Source organism: Misgurnus anguillicaudatus, chromosome 13 (assembly GCF_027580225.2).
Source record: "Misgurnus anguillicaudatus chromosome 13, ASM2758022v2, whole genome shotgun sequence".
Taxonomy (NCBI): Eukaryota; Metazoa; Chordata; class Actinopteri; order Cypriniformes; family Cobitidae; genus Misgurnus; species Misgurnus anguillicaudatus.
In genome coordinates this window covers 9984128-10002146 of record NC_073349.2, presented here as the reverse complement: position 1 = coordinate 10002146, position 18019 = coordinate 9984128, and the positions used below count along the sequence as shown (strand labels likewise).

Here is an 18019-nt window from a genome sequence, read left to right as displayed (position 1 = left end):
AGAAAACTATTTGTGTTTATTAAAAAAAAGTAGATAATAGGTTTGGAATAACATTATTTGAACCACGAGACTGAAAACTAATGGAGGAAAGATAAGAATGTTTTATGAAATGGAGGAATAAAGATGATAGAGTAAAAGAACATAAGGGATCAATATCTGATGTCAGAGAGTCGAGATACAAACGCTTGTGAAATGTCTGAGCTGCTTGGGAAACATGTTTTTACAACTTTATAGAGGCAAAAGTCATCAGGGCACAACATCAGCTATAAATCTCAGCGACTTCATGATTCATTTGTGTCTGATGGCGTAAGACAGACTCATACAGACCCACCTGTTTCTGTCAAGTTTGATACTGAGAGACACTGACTACAATACGCAGGACTTTTGTTTAGTTTGTCTGTGAGGGTGTCATTGTTCAGAGCTAGAATTTTAAAACCTTAGTGCTTATTAAACCTAATTGAGCCTAAAACCCTTGTGAAGTTCCCTGTGTGACAACTAGCCCCAGTCACCTCTCCTCTATATCACTGTAGTGCCGTAGTTACCAAACAGATTTATATGATATTACCATAAAAACAATTGCACTTGTTGTTTTTGCTGTTGTTGATGCTTAAAGGGGTATTGTGTAACTTTTAGTAGGATCTCTTGACAGAAATGCAATATAATATACATAACTATAATATCAGTGATGTTCTTCTTACATAATAAACTATATTGTTTTATTACCTTGGAATAAGACGTTTTTAATCTAGATATACCGCGGGTCCCCTTACATGGAAGTCGCCGTCATGTTTCTACAGTAGCCCTAAATGGACAAACTGCTCATTTATGTGCCAAATTAATTTAGCTGCCTGTAAGCCGACGTAGTGACCATGACATTTTGTCCTGTGGCAGCTACCGTAGCTTCTCTATGCGTTTCGAGAGGGAGGGGTGAGCTGTGGTTGAAATTCACAATCTTTATTGTACCAAAAATCTTGAAATCACATTTTAAACAGGTCCGCTATCTGGCTGTAAAGGGGTCATATGATGTGATTTCATGTTTTCCTTTGTCTTTGGAGTGTTGAAAGCTTCTTCATATGGAAGATCCGCGAAGATTAAAAAATTATTTTTAAAAGTAAAGGCTCAACCACTCCTTCCCAAAACCCCTAATTTAAATAGACCCCCACATAAATGTGTCACTGTGTGGAAAGATTTGCATTACACGCCGCCCAAATGTATACGTAAAGAAAGGCGGCATATTATTTGTTCTCACTTAGTATTAGTATTATTATTGCCACCACCGCCATGTCATGGAGACGCTGTGCTTTAGGAGCTGATGTGCTTTGGGATATGGTACACTGAAAAAAAAATATTCATTCAATTTACAATTTTTTAAGGTAAGTGGTTGCAATCAATTTATTTAAAGGAACAGTATGTAAGAAATTTATATAAATTAATCATAAAATGTCCCTGATATGTCAGACATTAAGAAATCATTTTCATTTCAAATACTTATATCAGTGACAACAGTGGTCTGGACAGGATATTGTCATTTAAAAAGTGGAGTTGCAGCCCTCAACTGATGTTTATGTTGTCATTTTGTGTATTGGCCACCAGTTGTGTGATTGCAGTACCAGTTTAAGCCATACGTTTTGTGATCGCAATACCAGTTTTGGCCACAATCCTACATACTGTTCCTTTAAACTACATTTAAACAAATATATTTTCATTAGTTTTTTTCTAATTTTTTTGTTTAAATGTAGCTTAAATAAATCGATTGCAACCTCTTACCTTAAAAAATTTTAATAAATTGAATTAATCTTTTTTTTTAAGGGGCGTAACATTTCCCCCACATGCTTGAAGTATTTAGCCAGTCACAATGCACTGTATAGCTGGCCAATCAGAGCACACTGCGCTTTTCAGAATGATGAGCTTTGTAAAATGTATAAATTTTTTTGAACCTTAACTCATTCCCATCTAGCCTTTTTTTCCCCATCAGTATTTTTGTGATTTTCACAAAGGTTTCACAAAATTCCTTAAGTTTTCATCTAAAAAAATATATAAACATACAAATATATCAAATGAAAGAACAGACCCTCTGCTTTCAAACAAACAATAAACAAGCACACAAACAAAACAAGAAAAAAGTTTCATCCCATCTATATTTTTTCTCTGCTTATAAACTTTTAAATATGGGTATTTTTCTTGAATTTTTCTTGAATTTTTCTGAAATAATTGCATTTTTGTGAAGGAATTTTGTTAGAGATCAGATTCAGAATGATTATCAAAACATACACGGAGTGTAAAATGGGTAAATATTTTTTTGCTTCCGTTTTTTCTAAATTGTGTAAGTGCCATCTAGGGCAGTGGTTCCCAAACTTTTTCAGCGTGCGGCCCCCCTTGTGTATGGTGCATTCCTTCGCGGTCCCCCCAAAGAAAATTTGTGACAAAAAACTGTTCTAAACTCAACATTTTACTAAAACACATATTAAATTATACAAAAAAGTAGTGCTTTTGGTTAGTAGCCTTATTTTTTTCATGTTTAATTACAAAGAATTCATGATAAATTAATGTATTTTATAAAATGTCATAAAACTGGGGCCCCCCTGGTACCATCTCGCGGCCCCCCTGGGGGCCCCGCCCCCCAGTTTGAAAACCCCTGATCTAGGGGATAATCACGATGTTACAGATTAACATAAAACTCATCAGGAACACGTTTTTTGTTTCATGCAAATGTTTTCTCTTAATTGACGAGATAACTTGCCAAAACAACCTTTTAATTTTACTGTTTACTGTTTTGTTTTGCCATCATTTTGCACGTTTAGATATCTATCTAGAATTGTTGTATAATTATTAAAGTATTTTCTCCATATATCAAATGAGTTTGAACAAGGCACGCCAGTGTCAAAGTTGTTTTTTCATCATTTCAATATGCAAATAATATAGATGTGCCTGTTTCATGTGCCAAATATATTTGGCTGCCTGTAAGCCATCATATTAACAAAGCTTCAGATGTGTACACCTAAGGGGAGTCCTATCAGGACACATCATTAAACTTTGTTGAACTGTGCCAGTAAATTTGACTTAACCCAGCTAAAGTATTTTATTGTGATTGACTGTTTTCTACATAAACTCATCCTACTTAATGTAAAGAACAGTCTGTGAAAATATAACCTTGATATCTTTAATATTGACTGAGTAAGATCAAGATTGAAATCAATGAATGAAATCAAACTTTAATGCTCCAAATCTCACCATTACTGTAGATTATGAGACTTTAGCCTTAAGTAAAATGCTATTTAGGTTGTTTGACTCACAATCTTGTAAACCCAAGATTGAAGACCTTATGGTTTCAAGAACGTGTTTCCCATATAAGATTGATTTCCCTGAATGTGTGAGTAATGTCTGTAAAGAGCCCTGAAGCCTCTAAGTGTGTGTGGCTTTTGTCTCCCAGGCTCGAGTTCAACCCAGTGCAAACTCCCTCACCTGTTTGCAGTAAATCTGCCCTTGTGGATCTGAATTTCAGACCCCTGTAACAGTGTAATAGTTGTTCAGCCAAAAAATGACTCACATTCCCAACCGAAAACAAGGGTGGGAAACTGAAGTTTTGAGTGTCTTCTCTTAAATGAAATAGATAACACATTACACTGTTGTGTAATTCATAAAGATCGGTGTGTTTTAGCCAATGAGCTTAGCTGCATCTGTTTCATTTCAATATATACTATCAGAAGAAATGGTCCCAAGCGGTCACTGAGGCAATACCCTTTGAAAATGTCCTCATATGTACTATTTAGCTACAGATATATATATATATATATATGCGTGAGGTACTACTATCAGCTTTATAGGTGCAAACTGTACTTTTTAAAAGGGAGCATTTTTTCTCACAGTGTAGATGTGGAGTGTAATATTTCATCTAGCGAATCATGCATGTCAGATACTGTTGGTGCAGAAACGTTCTTGGTTGGTTTTCGGCCAGTTTGTCAGATCACAGTTCAACTTTACGCCTCATGCAACTATGAGGAAATGTTCATTTATTACAGGCATCTCACTTAAGACTTTAAAGGTTTATGTCCAGTATGACATTGAGCGGAAGACACTTATCTCTATGAGTCATTATAACAGGAGTTCACAGTAAGATTAGAAACTCTGTCCTGATCTGAGTCAACTTGTGGCTACTTGCACTCCACTTACGTATGTGTTAAATTTGTTTGATCTTGTGTTGGTAACTGGATCTGTTGAGAGCGTTGGTTAACAATTTTCCATGTATTTTTTCTGTGATTCAGGATGAGCCAACGCTCTATAAATCATACAGTGACGGCATAACTTGCAGAAATTATTCATTTGATGTCATTTGAATTTGCAACAAAACAGATTCTCTACTTAATTTGCATCCCTTTACTGGCAGTAAACCTGTTTTATTTTCAATCTTTGGCAGATATCTGCCACCATTGGTTAACAGTTTTAGTGGAGAAGATCGCAACTATATGCTACTGTTGGCAGATAGATAGATAGATAGATAGATAGATAGATAGATAGATAGATAGATAGATAGATAGATAGATAGATAGATAGATAGACAGACAGACAGACAGACAGACAGACAGACAGACAGACAGACAAGTTAATTGATTGACAGACAGAAAGACAGATAGATTCATAGATAGATAGATAGATAGATAGACAGACAGAGACAGACAGACAGACAGACAGAGAGAGAGAGACATACAGACAGATAGATAGACAGAGAGAAAGATTGATAGACAGACAGACAGACAGACAGACAGACAGACAGACAGACAAGTTCATTGATAGATAGATAGATAGATAGATAGATAGATAGATAGATAGATAGATAGATAGATAGATAGATAGACAGACAGACAGACAGACAGACAGACAGACAGACAGACAGACAGACAGACAGACAGACAGACAGACAGACAGATTCAAAGATAGATAGATAGATAGATAGATAGATAGATAGATAGATAGATAGATAGATAGATAGATAGATAGATAGATAGACAGACAGACAGACAGACAGACAGACAGACAGACAGACAGACAGACAGACAGACAGACAGAGAGATAGATAGACAGAAAGACAGACAGACAGACAGACAGACAGATAGATAGATAGATAGATAGATAGATAGATAGATAGATAGATAGATAGATAGATAGATAGATAGATAGATAGATAGATAGATAGATAGATAGATAGATAGATAGATAGATAGATAGACAGACAGACAGACAGGCAGGCAGGTAGGCAGATTCATTGAAAGATAGATAGATAGATAGATAGATAGATAGATAGATAGATAGATAGATAGATAGATAGATAGACAGACAGACAGACAGACAGACAGACAGACAGACAGACAGACAAGTTCATTGATTGATTGATTGATTGATTGATTGATTGATTGACTGACAGACAGACAGACAGACAAGTTAATTGGTTGACAGACAGACAGACAGACAGACAGACAGACAGACAGACAGACAGACAGACAGACAGACAGACAGACAGACAGACAGACAGACAGATAGATAGATAGATAGATAGATAGATAGATAGATAGATAGATAGATAGGCAGACAGGCAGACAGGCAGACAGGCAGATTGATTGAGTCATTTATAGACAGACACACAGACAGACAGACATAGAGACACACAGACAGACAGACATAGAGACAGACAGACAGAAAGAGAAAGAGAGAGAGACAGAGACAGAGACAGAGAGAGAGAGACAGACAGACAGACAGACAGACATAGATTTTTGTTTAGTTTAGGCTAAAACAAGACAAAATTTGATCTGTCAGTGAAAGTTGAATAGACGTCTAGCCATTGTCTAGCCAAAAATAAATGACATAAATAAATAAATAAAATCAAACAATTTGCAATCACTATTGGCAACTAAAAATGACATGTAACCAAAATTAAGTTTATTTGGCTACTCATAGCCAGAATGTATCGGGTCTATAGTTAACTTAGACAGGGAAATGACATCTATTGGTTACTGGGTATATTTTGTAAATTATATTACAAAAAATATCCACACACACAAAGTCTTTCATACTATGTTTGACCATAACACCATAAAAAATAAGTAATTAGGCATAAAGATGTCTTTCTTTATAAACCCCTGAGTCTAAAATCCTTATACAAGTCACAAGATACAAATTCACAAGAAAACCGTCTCCCCTTAGGCTCTTTGCATTCTGGGAAAGCAAAACACACTTAATTATCAGGAGCATTGGGACACTTAGCGGCTTTCCCATATGAGCTCTGTCAATGGTCAGTAATGTCTGTATTTATTTTTTTTGACAGGTCTACCCATCAGCACTTACGCTAAGTACTGCTACCGTAAACTGCAGAAAGTGGCCATCACTGGAGGCAAGAAGGTAAGGGACGGCAAATCAAATCCATTAACATTAACCTATGATCTAAATCCAGTGTTGTTGACATGTTATAGGCTGGTATGGATTAAAGTGCACCTATTATGCCCATTTGTACAAGATGTAATATAAGTCTCATGTGTGCCCAGAATGTGTCTGTGACGTTTCAGCTTACAATACCCCACAGATCATTTATTATAACATGTCCAAATTGTGTGTACCTTTAAATGCAAATGAGCTACAGCTCCTCCCTTACTTACCAGCAGAAAGTGAAGCTTTCAGTTAAAATAGATCTTATTTCTATGAATACATATAGTGCTACAAATGTGTGTTAACAAACACATTTAGAAAAGCTTTTGGGTAAAATTAACCAGTCAGTCAGTGACCATGGGCGGGGCTTTATCAGTGTGATGTCACATGAACAAGACAATCAAAAACCATTTCTAATCAGACAGCTTTGGTTTAAGTAAGCAATAAGGTACGAGAGGCTGTGCTGTATCGTGAATAAGTAACGGCTGAAGGGCGTTGTTAGGCACGAAGCGGAGTGCCTGCAACCCCTTTAGCCGTTACTTATTCACGATACAGCACTTGCCTCGAGTACCTTATTGCTTTTATAAAACGGTTACCACACAATACTAAAGTAAAAAAAATATTAGTGCAACTTTCATGAAGTTAAATCAATAAAAGCATTCCTTCCGCTAGAAAAAATAGTCCCTGACTGCGAACAACAACATGAAAGCTCAAATAAAAACAACAAACTGTTCTCAGACTTTGTCTCATTATATGTTTATGTGTTGCTGAGGGTGTTGCTAAGGGCGCAGTGATATTAAATAGAACCGTTGGGTGAAGCGGTCATAGCAGTGTTTTATCGTGAATAAAGCACACCTATTGACCAATCAGAATCAAGGATTGGAACTAACCGTTTTATAACAAGGATTAAAAAGAAGGAGAGGGTACATTGTAGGGTTGTTGTGTTCACACACTGCCAACACACATTTATCTCCAAACACCTTTTAAATTTGGATTTTGTATAAAATGGGCTCTTTAACCATTTCCCCGCCATTGACGAGTTCACTCGTCAATCAAGAGAAAACACTTTTCTGCCAATGACGCGTTTTTACGGCAATCCATTTTTCCGCTATTGTCCACTAGATGTCACTCTTACCCAACTTATAAAACACTAAAGCATCCACTGACTTAAAAACAGTAAATACTCTCACTTACTGGAAGGCATTAAACTTTTTGTAAAAATTTTTTTTTAAATGCTGTTGGGGAAAGAGTTAATATGAAAACAGTGGATTTGGATAAATTTGATAGGAAATGTTTGAGCTCAAATTGAAATCTTTAATCATAAGACATATTGCAGACTTGGCAATTGTTGAGATCTCATCTGAAACTCTAATGGAGACATTACGGCGATATCTGTGATTCTTTATTTTTCAGGAGAAACATCTCAGATGCAGATTTTGAGACCATTTGCTCTCCATTTAATCTCATCTGTGATTTTTCTTTCTTATGCAAACAGTTCTAGTGACATACAACACATTTTAACTGGACACATGGAAGCTGGAGGATCCTATCACGTCATGACTAATGATAATTGAAAACACGCAGTTTTCCCTTGGAGTAATGTTTATTTATAGATGCCAGCAGTGCTGTGAGATCGTACCCAGGAGTCTCCAAATAGTCAAAAGAAGCAGTATATAGTGTAGCCGTCTATAATCGGTCACATCTGTTAGCAATCACAGCACCAAACTTTTAAGGACGCACCATGAGAGGTACTAATCCACTAACCCAAACTAAGGAGAAAAGGTTACAACAACCCTCCAGGGCCCTCTATAACCCCTACACGAGTTACATGAATAACATCAAAAGTAACATCACTGGCATTGGTTCGTTCACCAGTCCCGCCCTGTAATCAGACGTCCCACCACTGTCTCCTAAAGTTTTACCAGGGGTTATACCACACATATAAGCATCATCTCGCTCAAGCCTCGTATATCATATTGTGTTAGTGTTTGTTTGTTTTACATAGTTGTGCAGTTGTGAAAAACACTCAGATTGGTAGATGTTTGTGTCAGTAGGTGGTTGCCATTCAACTCTATTTGTACAAAAATGGTCCCTAGCTGTCACTGGGGCAGTACCCTTTTAAAATGTAATATGTAAAATGTACACTTAAAATGCAAAATTTTAAATGATTAATCGCGATTAATCGTTTGCAGAATAAAAGTTTTTGTTTACATCATATATGTTTGTGTACTGTGTATAATAATTATGTATATATAAATACACACACATGCATGTATAACTTTAAGATAAAATATTTATGTATATATTAAGTACTTATTTATAATATAAAAGTACAAATATATATATATTTGTTCTTAAATATATACGTGCGTGCGTGCGTGCGTCTGTGTGTGTGTGTGTGTGTGTGTGTGTGTGTGTGTGTGTGTGTGTGTGTGTGTGTGTTATTATACACAGTACACAAACCACAAACATACATAATGTTAACAAAAACTTTTATTCTGAAAACGATCAATCGCGATTAATCGTTATGCAGCCCTACTATGTACCATTTAGGTAGAGATATGTATACATTTGGTACCTATATGTACCTTTGAGGTACTATTATGCACTTTTTGGTACCAGGACATACCTCTGAGGTATCAATATGAGCTCTTTAGGTGCAAAGGTGTACTTTTTAAAAGGGTACTACTGCCCCAGTGACAGCTAGGGAACATTTTTGGACCATTTTTCTGACAGTGTATGACTTTTTAAAAATGACAATTCTGCAAAACCTGAGTGGCCAAAAGCCATCCACCTCCAAACATATCATAAACATTCAACAACAGCATCATAAAGGTGGTTCGTAGCATTTGATCCTATATTTCCTATATTTCTGTAGGGTTTGAGAAAGCCCACCCTGGAAGAGATCGATCACGGGCGAAACGCCATCGTGACCCCGTCTATGTTCGGCAGTGCTCTGGAGGAGATCATGGAGAGGCAGAGCGGACGCTTTCCAGACAGAAAACTGCCCTGGGTGCAGGTGCAGCTCTCTCAGTGCGTACTGGCCCTGGGTGGAGCCCAAACCGAGGGCATCTTCAGGTAAGACAAAAAAGCTAAGTGGTCCTGTCATAACAGGAAGAATATTGAGCACTTCATAACTCATATTCGGTTAAGGGGGAATTTTTTAATTGGGTTAATTACTAAAACAAATGGCTATAAAGTATGAAGATTTATGACTTTCTTATCTAAACATGCACACACCTTTTCTAAACTTCCTCAAATCGGCTGCACGTGAAAACAGAACCAGAGTGAATATGAGAGCTATATTGATCTAGGTGGTCTCTCAAAATATTTTCTTTTTTTCTGAAAGAAAAGTTGACATGATTTGGGATGATTTGACATACTCATCCCTTCCTAATATTATTAGTTTTTATGACGTCCCTCTTTGTCCTTGATGGAGGTTAGGATTGTCTTTCCCTTGTCGCCAGGATGTATCCTGATAATAATGAATCCCTTTTGTACAGATTTTATTACCTTCGAGTATAAGATTCTTCCTGTACACGTTGTAATTTTCTTTTGTTTACTCCGAGTCAATCCCCATGTGTGCGGTATTCAACACGCTCGAACACAAACATGCAATCTGAGTGGTAAACTCTCATAAAGTATAGTGAATGTAACATTGCAAAGTATGGTATATTTGCCCCACCTTGTGGTTAAGTGTTACAGTACATGAAATGAAGTAAATAACATTAAGAATTGTGGCTGGTGACTTCTTTTTTGAGGGCACACGATTCAAAGCTCGTCACAACATGTATTTAGCCCATCATGTCAAAATATGTGTTCGGCGTGTCGTGGTGTGTGCATCATGGGTTTTGTTAAGGTGAGTGCTTGCTGCGGATGCTTAGAGTGGGTTTGTGATAGAAGAGACGCTCACGTTTGCGAGTTAAGTGAGTATCTTGTGAGTATTTTGTGAACGTGAGCGTCTGTTTTGTCATGGGCCCTTTTGGCGCGTGTGCAGCGGACACGTGTTTTGACGTGACGCATGATGCACATAGGTTCGCGTGACCCACCGAACACATGTTTTCAATTCGTGCCCCTCGGAAGAGACATCACTGGCAGCCACTGATTAAGAAAAAGGTAATGAGTTTGACAATTTAGTGTTGTTATCCTGTAGAGTACCGGGGGACATTGATGAGGTCAACGCTCTAAAGCTACAGGTCGACCAGTGGAAAATCCCAGAAAACCTCTCAGATCCCAACGTCCCAGGTGAGAAGATAAAACATGATGTGAAAACATGTGATTAGAAAATATATAAATATATGAGATCAGAATAGGAGATTCGTGGCTTTCCATTAGCTGTTTGCCTTGTTGTTACCTATATGCTCATGCATTTCATAAAGTTAACTTTTGAAAGTCTATAAATTTTCCTAAAATCCCAAAAACTTTGATTAGACTTTTTTTAAATTGTGATATTTGCAAAAAAGTGAATATGGTACTGTAATATCTACTAAGATCCATATTGTACAGTAGCGGCCAAACGTAATGTCTTTGGAGAAAATGTTACAATATTTGCTTTTAATGCCGCCTTATGTTAGATTAAACCAAAAAAATATGAGTAGAAAATAGACAAAACACTTAAACTTTAACTTTGCGTTTATACCAGATGCGAATGAAGCAAATAAGTCCAGCTATTCGCTTATAGTTGGACTCTTGAACATATTGAGTTAACTTGCGGCATTCACGCGTGAAATTTGCGGCATTCACATGTGAAATTCGCGTGTGTAATTCAGATTGCTCATTTCAGGCTTTAGCTAGCTTGTAGTCTCATTATGTGTCATTATGTGCTTTCTTCCAAACTAGATCCTTTTTATTCCTGTTTCTTTAAAAGTATGAATATGTGTCGTACAGCTTCGTTTCGTATTTCTGCCTCCACTCGCTACGTCGTAATTACGTTACTATAAGAGCAAGCTCCCGATTGGTAACGCGGGTGAATATCTCCAAAGTTCAGATTTTTAACTTGCGTGTGAAAATTAAAAGCTCAATTCACGTCTTGTCATTTATGTGAATCGCATCATTCGCGGCACCTCATTCGCACAAATCGCGCCGCAGGATGTCTATCGCGTCTTTGCATTGACTTGACATGTAAATCACTTGCGCTTAAGGCTTCATTCGCGTCTGGTATGAACGCACGATAAGGCCAAGGATCCCTTAATGGATATAGAGGAGGGGACCCCTAGTAAATGTAACAAATTAAGACTGGATTTATATACTTTGTAATGATGGTTATGTTAATAATACACATACTGTTAAAGGAAAACACCACCATTTTTCAATATTTTACCTCAACTTAGATGAATTAATACATACCTATCTTTATTCAATGCGTGCACTTAATCTTTGTACAGCACGTCATGAATGTGTTAGCATTTAGCCTAGCTCCATTCATTCCTTAGCATCCAAACAGGGATGAATTTAGAAGCCAACATACACTTCCATGTTTTCTCTATTTAAAGACTGTTATATGAGTAGTTACACGAGTAAGTATGGTGGCACAAAATTAAACATGGCGATAAAAATGAGAACTATAATGAGCACTTAGTTTGCAGCACTTTGACCTCGGCGCGCAGTAACATCATCACGCCTGACTACTCCCCCTCACGCTTAAACTAAGTGCTCATCCGCCATACAATATAGTTCTCATTTTTATCTGCTTAAAAAATCACCATGTTTTATTTTGTGCCACCATACATGTAACTACTCATGTCTTTAACATAGTAAAATAGTGAAAATGATGGTGTTTTCCTTTAACATACTACATAACATTTGAAATCGACTAAATAGACTTTAATGTGGGAACTTTCATTTTAATCCAGTTTAATTTATTATTATTAGAATATTAATGCCTTTTTTATTTTGCCATTATATGTTCGATAGGGTCTCTGGTAATACCACCCCCCTGTTGAAGACCTATGCTTTAAGGCATTCATTGGACCAAATAATTTGGTAAAGAAACAAAGCATAGTGTGTTAGTGAATCTGGGTTTTATTCAAATATACAAAAATGCAAAGAAAAAAATGAAATCTCTCTAAAAAACATTTACTACAATTTGATCAGTTCAGTACTTCAAACATCCATACAGAATCTTTAACCCTCTGGGGTCCGACCATTTTGGGACACTGGCAGAGGTTGTGACATGCTCTTACATTTGGTCTTTTTTCAGTTGCTTTAAACATATTAATGGCAAGTGACAAACTAGGCTACAATATTATATGAGCTACATGTATGTACATGTTTGTATTTTTGAGAAAATAAGCACTTTTAATAAATATATTTGAACAAATATGTCAATTGTTCAATGCCAGACATCACTACTGTATGGGACTGTGCACACCTGCATAGGAAATGAATTAATCCAGTATAATATAAAGACAACATCTAACACACATATTTAATCTCCTTCTCTGTTTCAGCATCTCTGTTAAAGTTATGGTACAGAGAGCTTGAGGAGCCTGTTATTCCTCAGAGCTTTTATACGCAGTGTATCAGTCATTATGAAGATCCTGATGCAGCCATCGATGTGGTTCAGTCCTTACCAGAGCCCAACAGACTTGTGCTCTGCTACTTCATCAACTTTTTACAGGTAAACCCCTGCCATCTGAACACAACCCCTGCATAACACCTGCAGTATGAATCTATAAAATCTGTGCGTTTTTCTCCCACCCCAGATCTTTGCCCAGCCAGTGAACGTTAGCAGGACTAAGATGGACGTGAATAATTTGGCGATGGTGATGGCGCCGAACTGCCTGCGCTGTCAGTCGGACGATCCTCGGATTATCTTTGAGAACACGAGGAAAGAGATGTCCTTCCTCCGTATACTCATTGTTCACCTGGACACAAGTTTCATCCGGGGTTTAATCTGAGATATTTCTCATCCATCTCTGTTGATTTACACCTAGAGGATGATGGGAATCAGAACCAGCATCTGACAAGTGAATCATCCTCAACTTAACCCTTGCTGAGAAAATGACTCATACTTTTTTGGAGCCTGTATAAACTGAATCGGTTTATAGGATTTGCAAAAAAAAAACATAAAAAGCATGACCTTTTTCTTTTTGGGTTATTAAATAGTGTGGAAAGGCATCCTTTGAACAATCATAATCCTAATACCATACATGCAATATGAGTATCTGATTAATTTAATATGGTATGAGTGTTGGGTTTATTTAATAGCAGCTGTTTGTAAGCTCGAGTATGAGTAGAGAGAGAATAAACGCTTTGGTTTTGTGTATAAGGCTGAAGCGCAGGAGCATAAAAACGCAAGCGATATTTCAGTGTTATTTGTAAAGGATGCATAAAGGTCAATGTTTGGGGTCTGGCACCCTTCATGCGTCCTGAGAGTGGGTTTGGATGAACTTTTTGTTGATGTATAACAGTGTGTGTGATGTGCCCGTGTAAACACACAACCATCCATGTTTCCACATTGTCACAGGCCTCAAATGAAAGGTTACCACGAGCCAAAGATTTTCTGGATTCTGCTTTTTCAATCTTTTGCTTACAGTAGTTTCCCAGTCAACCCAAAGTTTCCCGTTTGTAAATGCAGAATTGATTTTCCAATGAACCGATTACATCAGTGGGGTCTAAATTTAAAAACAAACCTCAAGAGGGCAATACAGTTACCATCAAATGTCTGCACTATTAAATTAATATACGTATAAACAATTTCTTTGTTCTGCTGAACACAAAGGAAAATATTTTGAGCAAAGTTTGTAACCATACAGTTCTAAAGCACCATTGACTTCCATACTATTTCCTACTATGGAAGTCATTGGTGCTCCAAAATTGCTTGATTAAAAAATATCTTCCTTTGTGTTCATCAGGACAAATAAATTAATACAGGTTTGGAATAATTTCTAGAATTTTCATTTTTGGGTTAACTATCCCTTTAAAGGTGCATATTAGAAGGACCTTTTGACAGAAATGCAATATATTATACATAACTATATTATCAGTGGTGTATAAAGACTTTACATAATGAACTGTATTGTTTTTATTACCGTATATGACCCGTTTTTATCTACATACACCACAGGACCCCTTACATGGAAGTTGCCCCCATGTTTCTACAGTAGCCTTAAATGGACAAACTTATCTACAGAGAGCGTTTCATCCATAGATATATATAAAAAGGCTAGATGTCTCGCAAGCGCTGATGGCCAATTGAGTGGAACGTCTGCATTTGGCGGCCATCTTGCCACTGGCGGCTCGCTCACTCGTAGCATTGAGTTTTAGTGGTGCAGGTACATTTGGATGACCGTAACTTGCTTAATTTCCTACCGATTTTCAAACGGTTTGATTTGTTATAAATGTGTTAAAGCATCCAGAATTATAGCCACGTTAATAACGTTTGTAAGAAACCAACCCGTTTGAAAATTGAGCAAGTTGTGGTCATTTAAAAGTACCTGCACCATTGGGCTCGGTGCTGCGAGTGAGCGAGCTGCCTGTGGTAGGATGGCCGCCAGGTGATGACGTTAGAGACTCCGCCGTAACACATCTAGCCTTTATACATATCTATGTTTTAGCGTTTCATCCCTACGTTGTCTCAGCCAATGACGTGTTTGTCTTGTGGCGGCCACCGTAGCTTCTTTATGTGTTTAGAAAAGAAGGGGTGAGCCGTGGACTGAGCCATTGGTTGCAATTCACAATCTCACCACTAGATGCCGCTAAAATCTACACATTCACAGTGGATCTTCAATGCTTATACCTACACAATATCTCAAAATTTGCGGTTTATATGAACATTAAAACTGCAGCAATGATCATTCACTCAAAACTACTGATTTATCTCTGGTATACAATAAACAATAACACATTTTACAAAAATCACACTTGCCTTTGATGTGATGGGAATTTGGCACAGATGCTTTTGTATATATGGATCCTTGATCTGATTGATTGTTGTGTTTATATGAATGATGAAAATAAATGATCTGCCTGAATTGGGACACTACACTTATCTTTGTTTAACCCCCTTTTTGTTGCACTTGTTTCTTGTTTTTATTTTTATTTTTTCTTATGGGTCTTCATGATCTTTGCAGGGTCTGATACTCATCCAGCACCTTTACTGTAAATGTCCTTAAAAGATTGTGTATGTGTTAAGAGACAGCGGTGGATGGATGAGAGTTGATGTGTGTTTAAATATGCATAGTTTCATGATGACCTCTGAAAGAATAAAGTTTGTAAATTTGTATGATTGTACAGAAGTTTCCCTCCGAGTTTTTAATCGATTTATCTCTGTTTTATTGACTGTGCTTACATGCAGATATTTGTCACATGGCCTTACTCAGTCGATATGTCACTTATAGAGGATTAAGATGGAAAAACTTAAACATGCTCCTCATATTTCCAACTTAAAACGAAGTTTGCTAGTTAATACCTTTACTGCCCTCTTGTGGCCAATTTCAAGAATCTCATCCAATGTGAACCCTGTAGATTTGAATGAGTTTTGCATTATTTTAATAGAAAACGTTACGTATAATCGATTAAGTAGGTCTACTAGTCTGTACGTATCATGTAGGTGTCGTCCTTTAAAAGCTGATACGTCTGCAAGCACGGCCTAAAACAATGCCAATGGCTGTGACTTTAGAAAATGCACTGCCCATGAATATTTTTACCAGCCATGAAACCAGTTTTTGCAGCTACTTCTACACCAACTAAACATATTTAGGCAACACTTTGCCATAAGGCACTAATTGTTAACACTTCTTAACTACATTAGTTAACCTGACAATAAATAATTCTACAACATTTGTCAATCTTAGTTAAGATCAATTTTAACATGTACTTACCATTTTCAACAGTAGTTGATGCAAATAAACAAATTTGATCGGACAATGGGCAATGCATTTGTTCATTGTTGTAACATTAAAAAAAAAGATTAACTGACGCTAAACTACATTAATTGGGTTAATGAATAAAACATTAACGTAAGTGTTATTATCCATTTACTGATTTTCTAATTTATCGTTTCAAGAACAGCAAATAGACTTATTGACTTTACTTTAAACGCGTTAACTTCTCATGTAAATGTTCAACTTAAAACGGAGCTGCGCAGTTCTATCAGTGTATGACGTCGAAGTACCGCGAGAGCTATTCGCATTAGTCCCAACTCGTTTTCTCGATTTTTGTCTGTCTGCTCTATCTATCTGTCTATCTATCTGTCTATCTGTCTATCTATCTATCTATCTATCTATCTATCTATCTATCTATCTATCTATCGTGCAATGCACAGTTTGTCCTGCGGGTGGCAGTAATAAACTTTCTGCCAAGAGGAGATTACGCAAACAATGCCGAGTCTGCGTGCTTGAGAGAGGGATTTCACATATTCATTATACAAGTAACAGTATATTGTAATAGATAATTAAAATAGATAATTAAAAAAAACATATCTTGTTCACCTAGTGAAAAAAAAAATATTAAACGGTGCTGTATAAATCTCCATGATGCAGTCATGACTATGCAAAAGAGTCAGCAGATACCAGAGAACAGGTGTAACTAGTATGAAATATCATTTGTTATTTATGCCAATATAGTGATATAAAATTTAACTTGACTTTTGCCATATAATTAAAGTAAGTGGTCTGTCTTAATCAAGATCAAATTATCAATGTGCTGATAAATAACCCGCCTAAGTGTGTCATTTGTGGGTTGTTTTAATTACATTGTATGGTTTAGTTTACAGATGCAAAAAAGTGCATATATGCAAAATTGTTACAACTGTTATTTTGACTATAGAAATTGTGTTGTCAAATAACTGATAATGAAACATTAATTTAAGTTCAACTGGTTATTTTGCTTATTAGTTTACTTCTCTAGAATAAGCAGAGGGATACATGACTTAAAATGGCTTTAAACAATCGTGAAAATAAACAGTAGTAGGCCTATGCCCCCTAAAAGCATAGCTGCTAATAATAATAATGATAGACCAAGACCTATCCTTTTTTACTTCATGGCCCATTTGATTGGCCACAGCAATATTTAAAGGCCCCATTTTTACTCCCAAAAATCTTTTAGACCTTGACATAACTGGAAAAATTTTCTTTTGTCAGGACTTGACTACCACAGATGCCATACTTGCTACATTTGAGCCCACTACATCAAGTCAAGTATGTTTTGATGATAAATATATTTGATCTATGGTATTGTAGTTTTTTTATTATTATTTGTATTACCTTGCATGCATGTCTTCTTATGACAATTTTTTTTTATTTATTTATGTTTATAATATATTATATAGATTATATGAATTTTCCTAAATTTCCAAAGAATTCCCATTAAGTTTCCAATTTGGAGTAGTTCCAAAACTCTCCAGATTAAGTTTCCCTGAAAAGTTTAATGGGTCTTTTTAAAAAAGACAAAAGAAACAAGAATTATTTATGTATTGTCAGCTTATGCACATTGTGTTGGTCTATTGCTGTGACCGTGTTGGGGATCAGATCACATTTTATGGCAAATCACTGTAGAAAACCAGTTCATAGGGGTTCCCATTCATTTTCTTGCCACTGTATATGAAAATGTAAATCATTTAAGGCGTCTTTTTTGGAAGTTTCTTGTAGGTCCCAGCTTCCAG

The 18019-nt window shown here is 36.5% G+C and overlaps 1 protein-coding gene across 5 annotated transcripts in view; it reads left to right on the top strand.

Annotated features, from left to right (window-relative positions):
- Positions 1–15037, top strand: part of arhgap46b (Rho GTPase activating protein 46b) — a 96715-nt gene extending 81678 nt beyond the window's left edge. For all 5 annotated transcript variants that reach the window (XM_055187936.2, XM_055187937.2, XM_055187940.2 and 2 more), the window contains 5 exons: positions 6317–6390; positions 9293–9492; positions 10568–10659; positions 12864–13033; positions 13119–15037. In XM_055187936.2, coding sequence (XP_055043911.2) covers positions 6317–6390; positions 9293–9492; positions 10568–10659; positions 12864–13033; positions 13119–13313 — 731 coding nt within the window. In that variant the 3' untranslated portion in view covers positions 13314–15037. The remainder of the gene's footprint in view (positions 1–6316; positions 6391–9292; positions 9493–10567; positions 10660–12863; positions 13034–13118) is intronic.
- The last annotated feature ends 2982 nt before the right edge of the window (positions 15038–18019 follow it).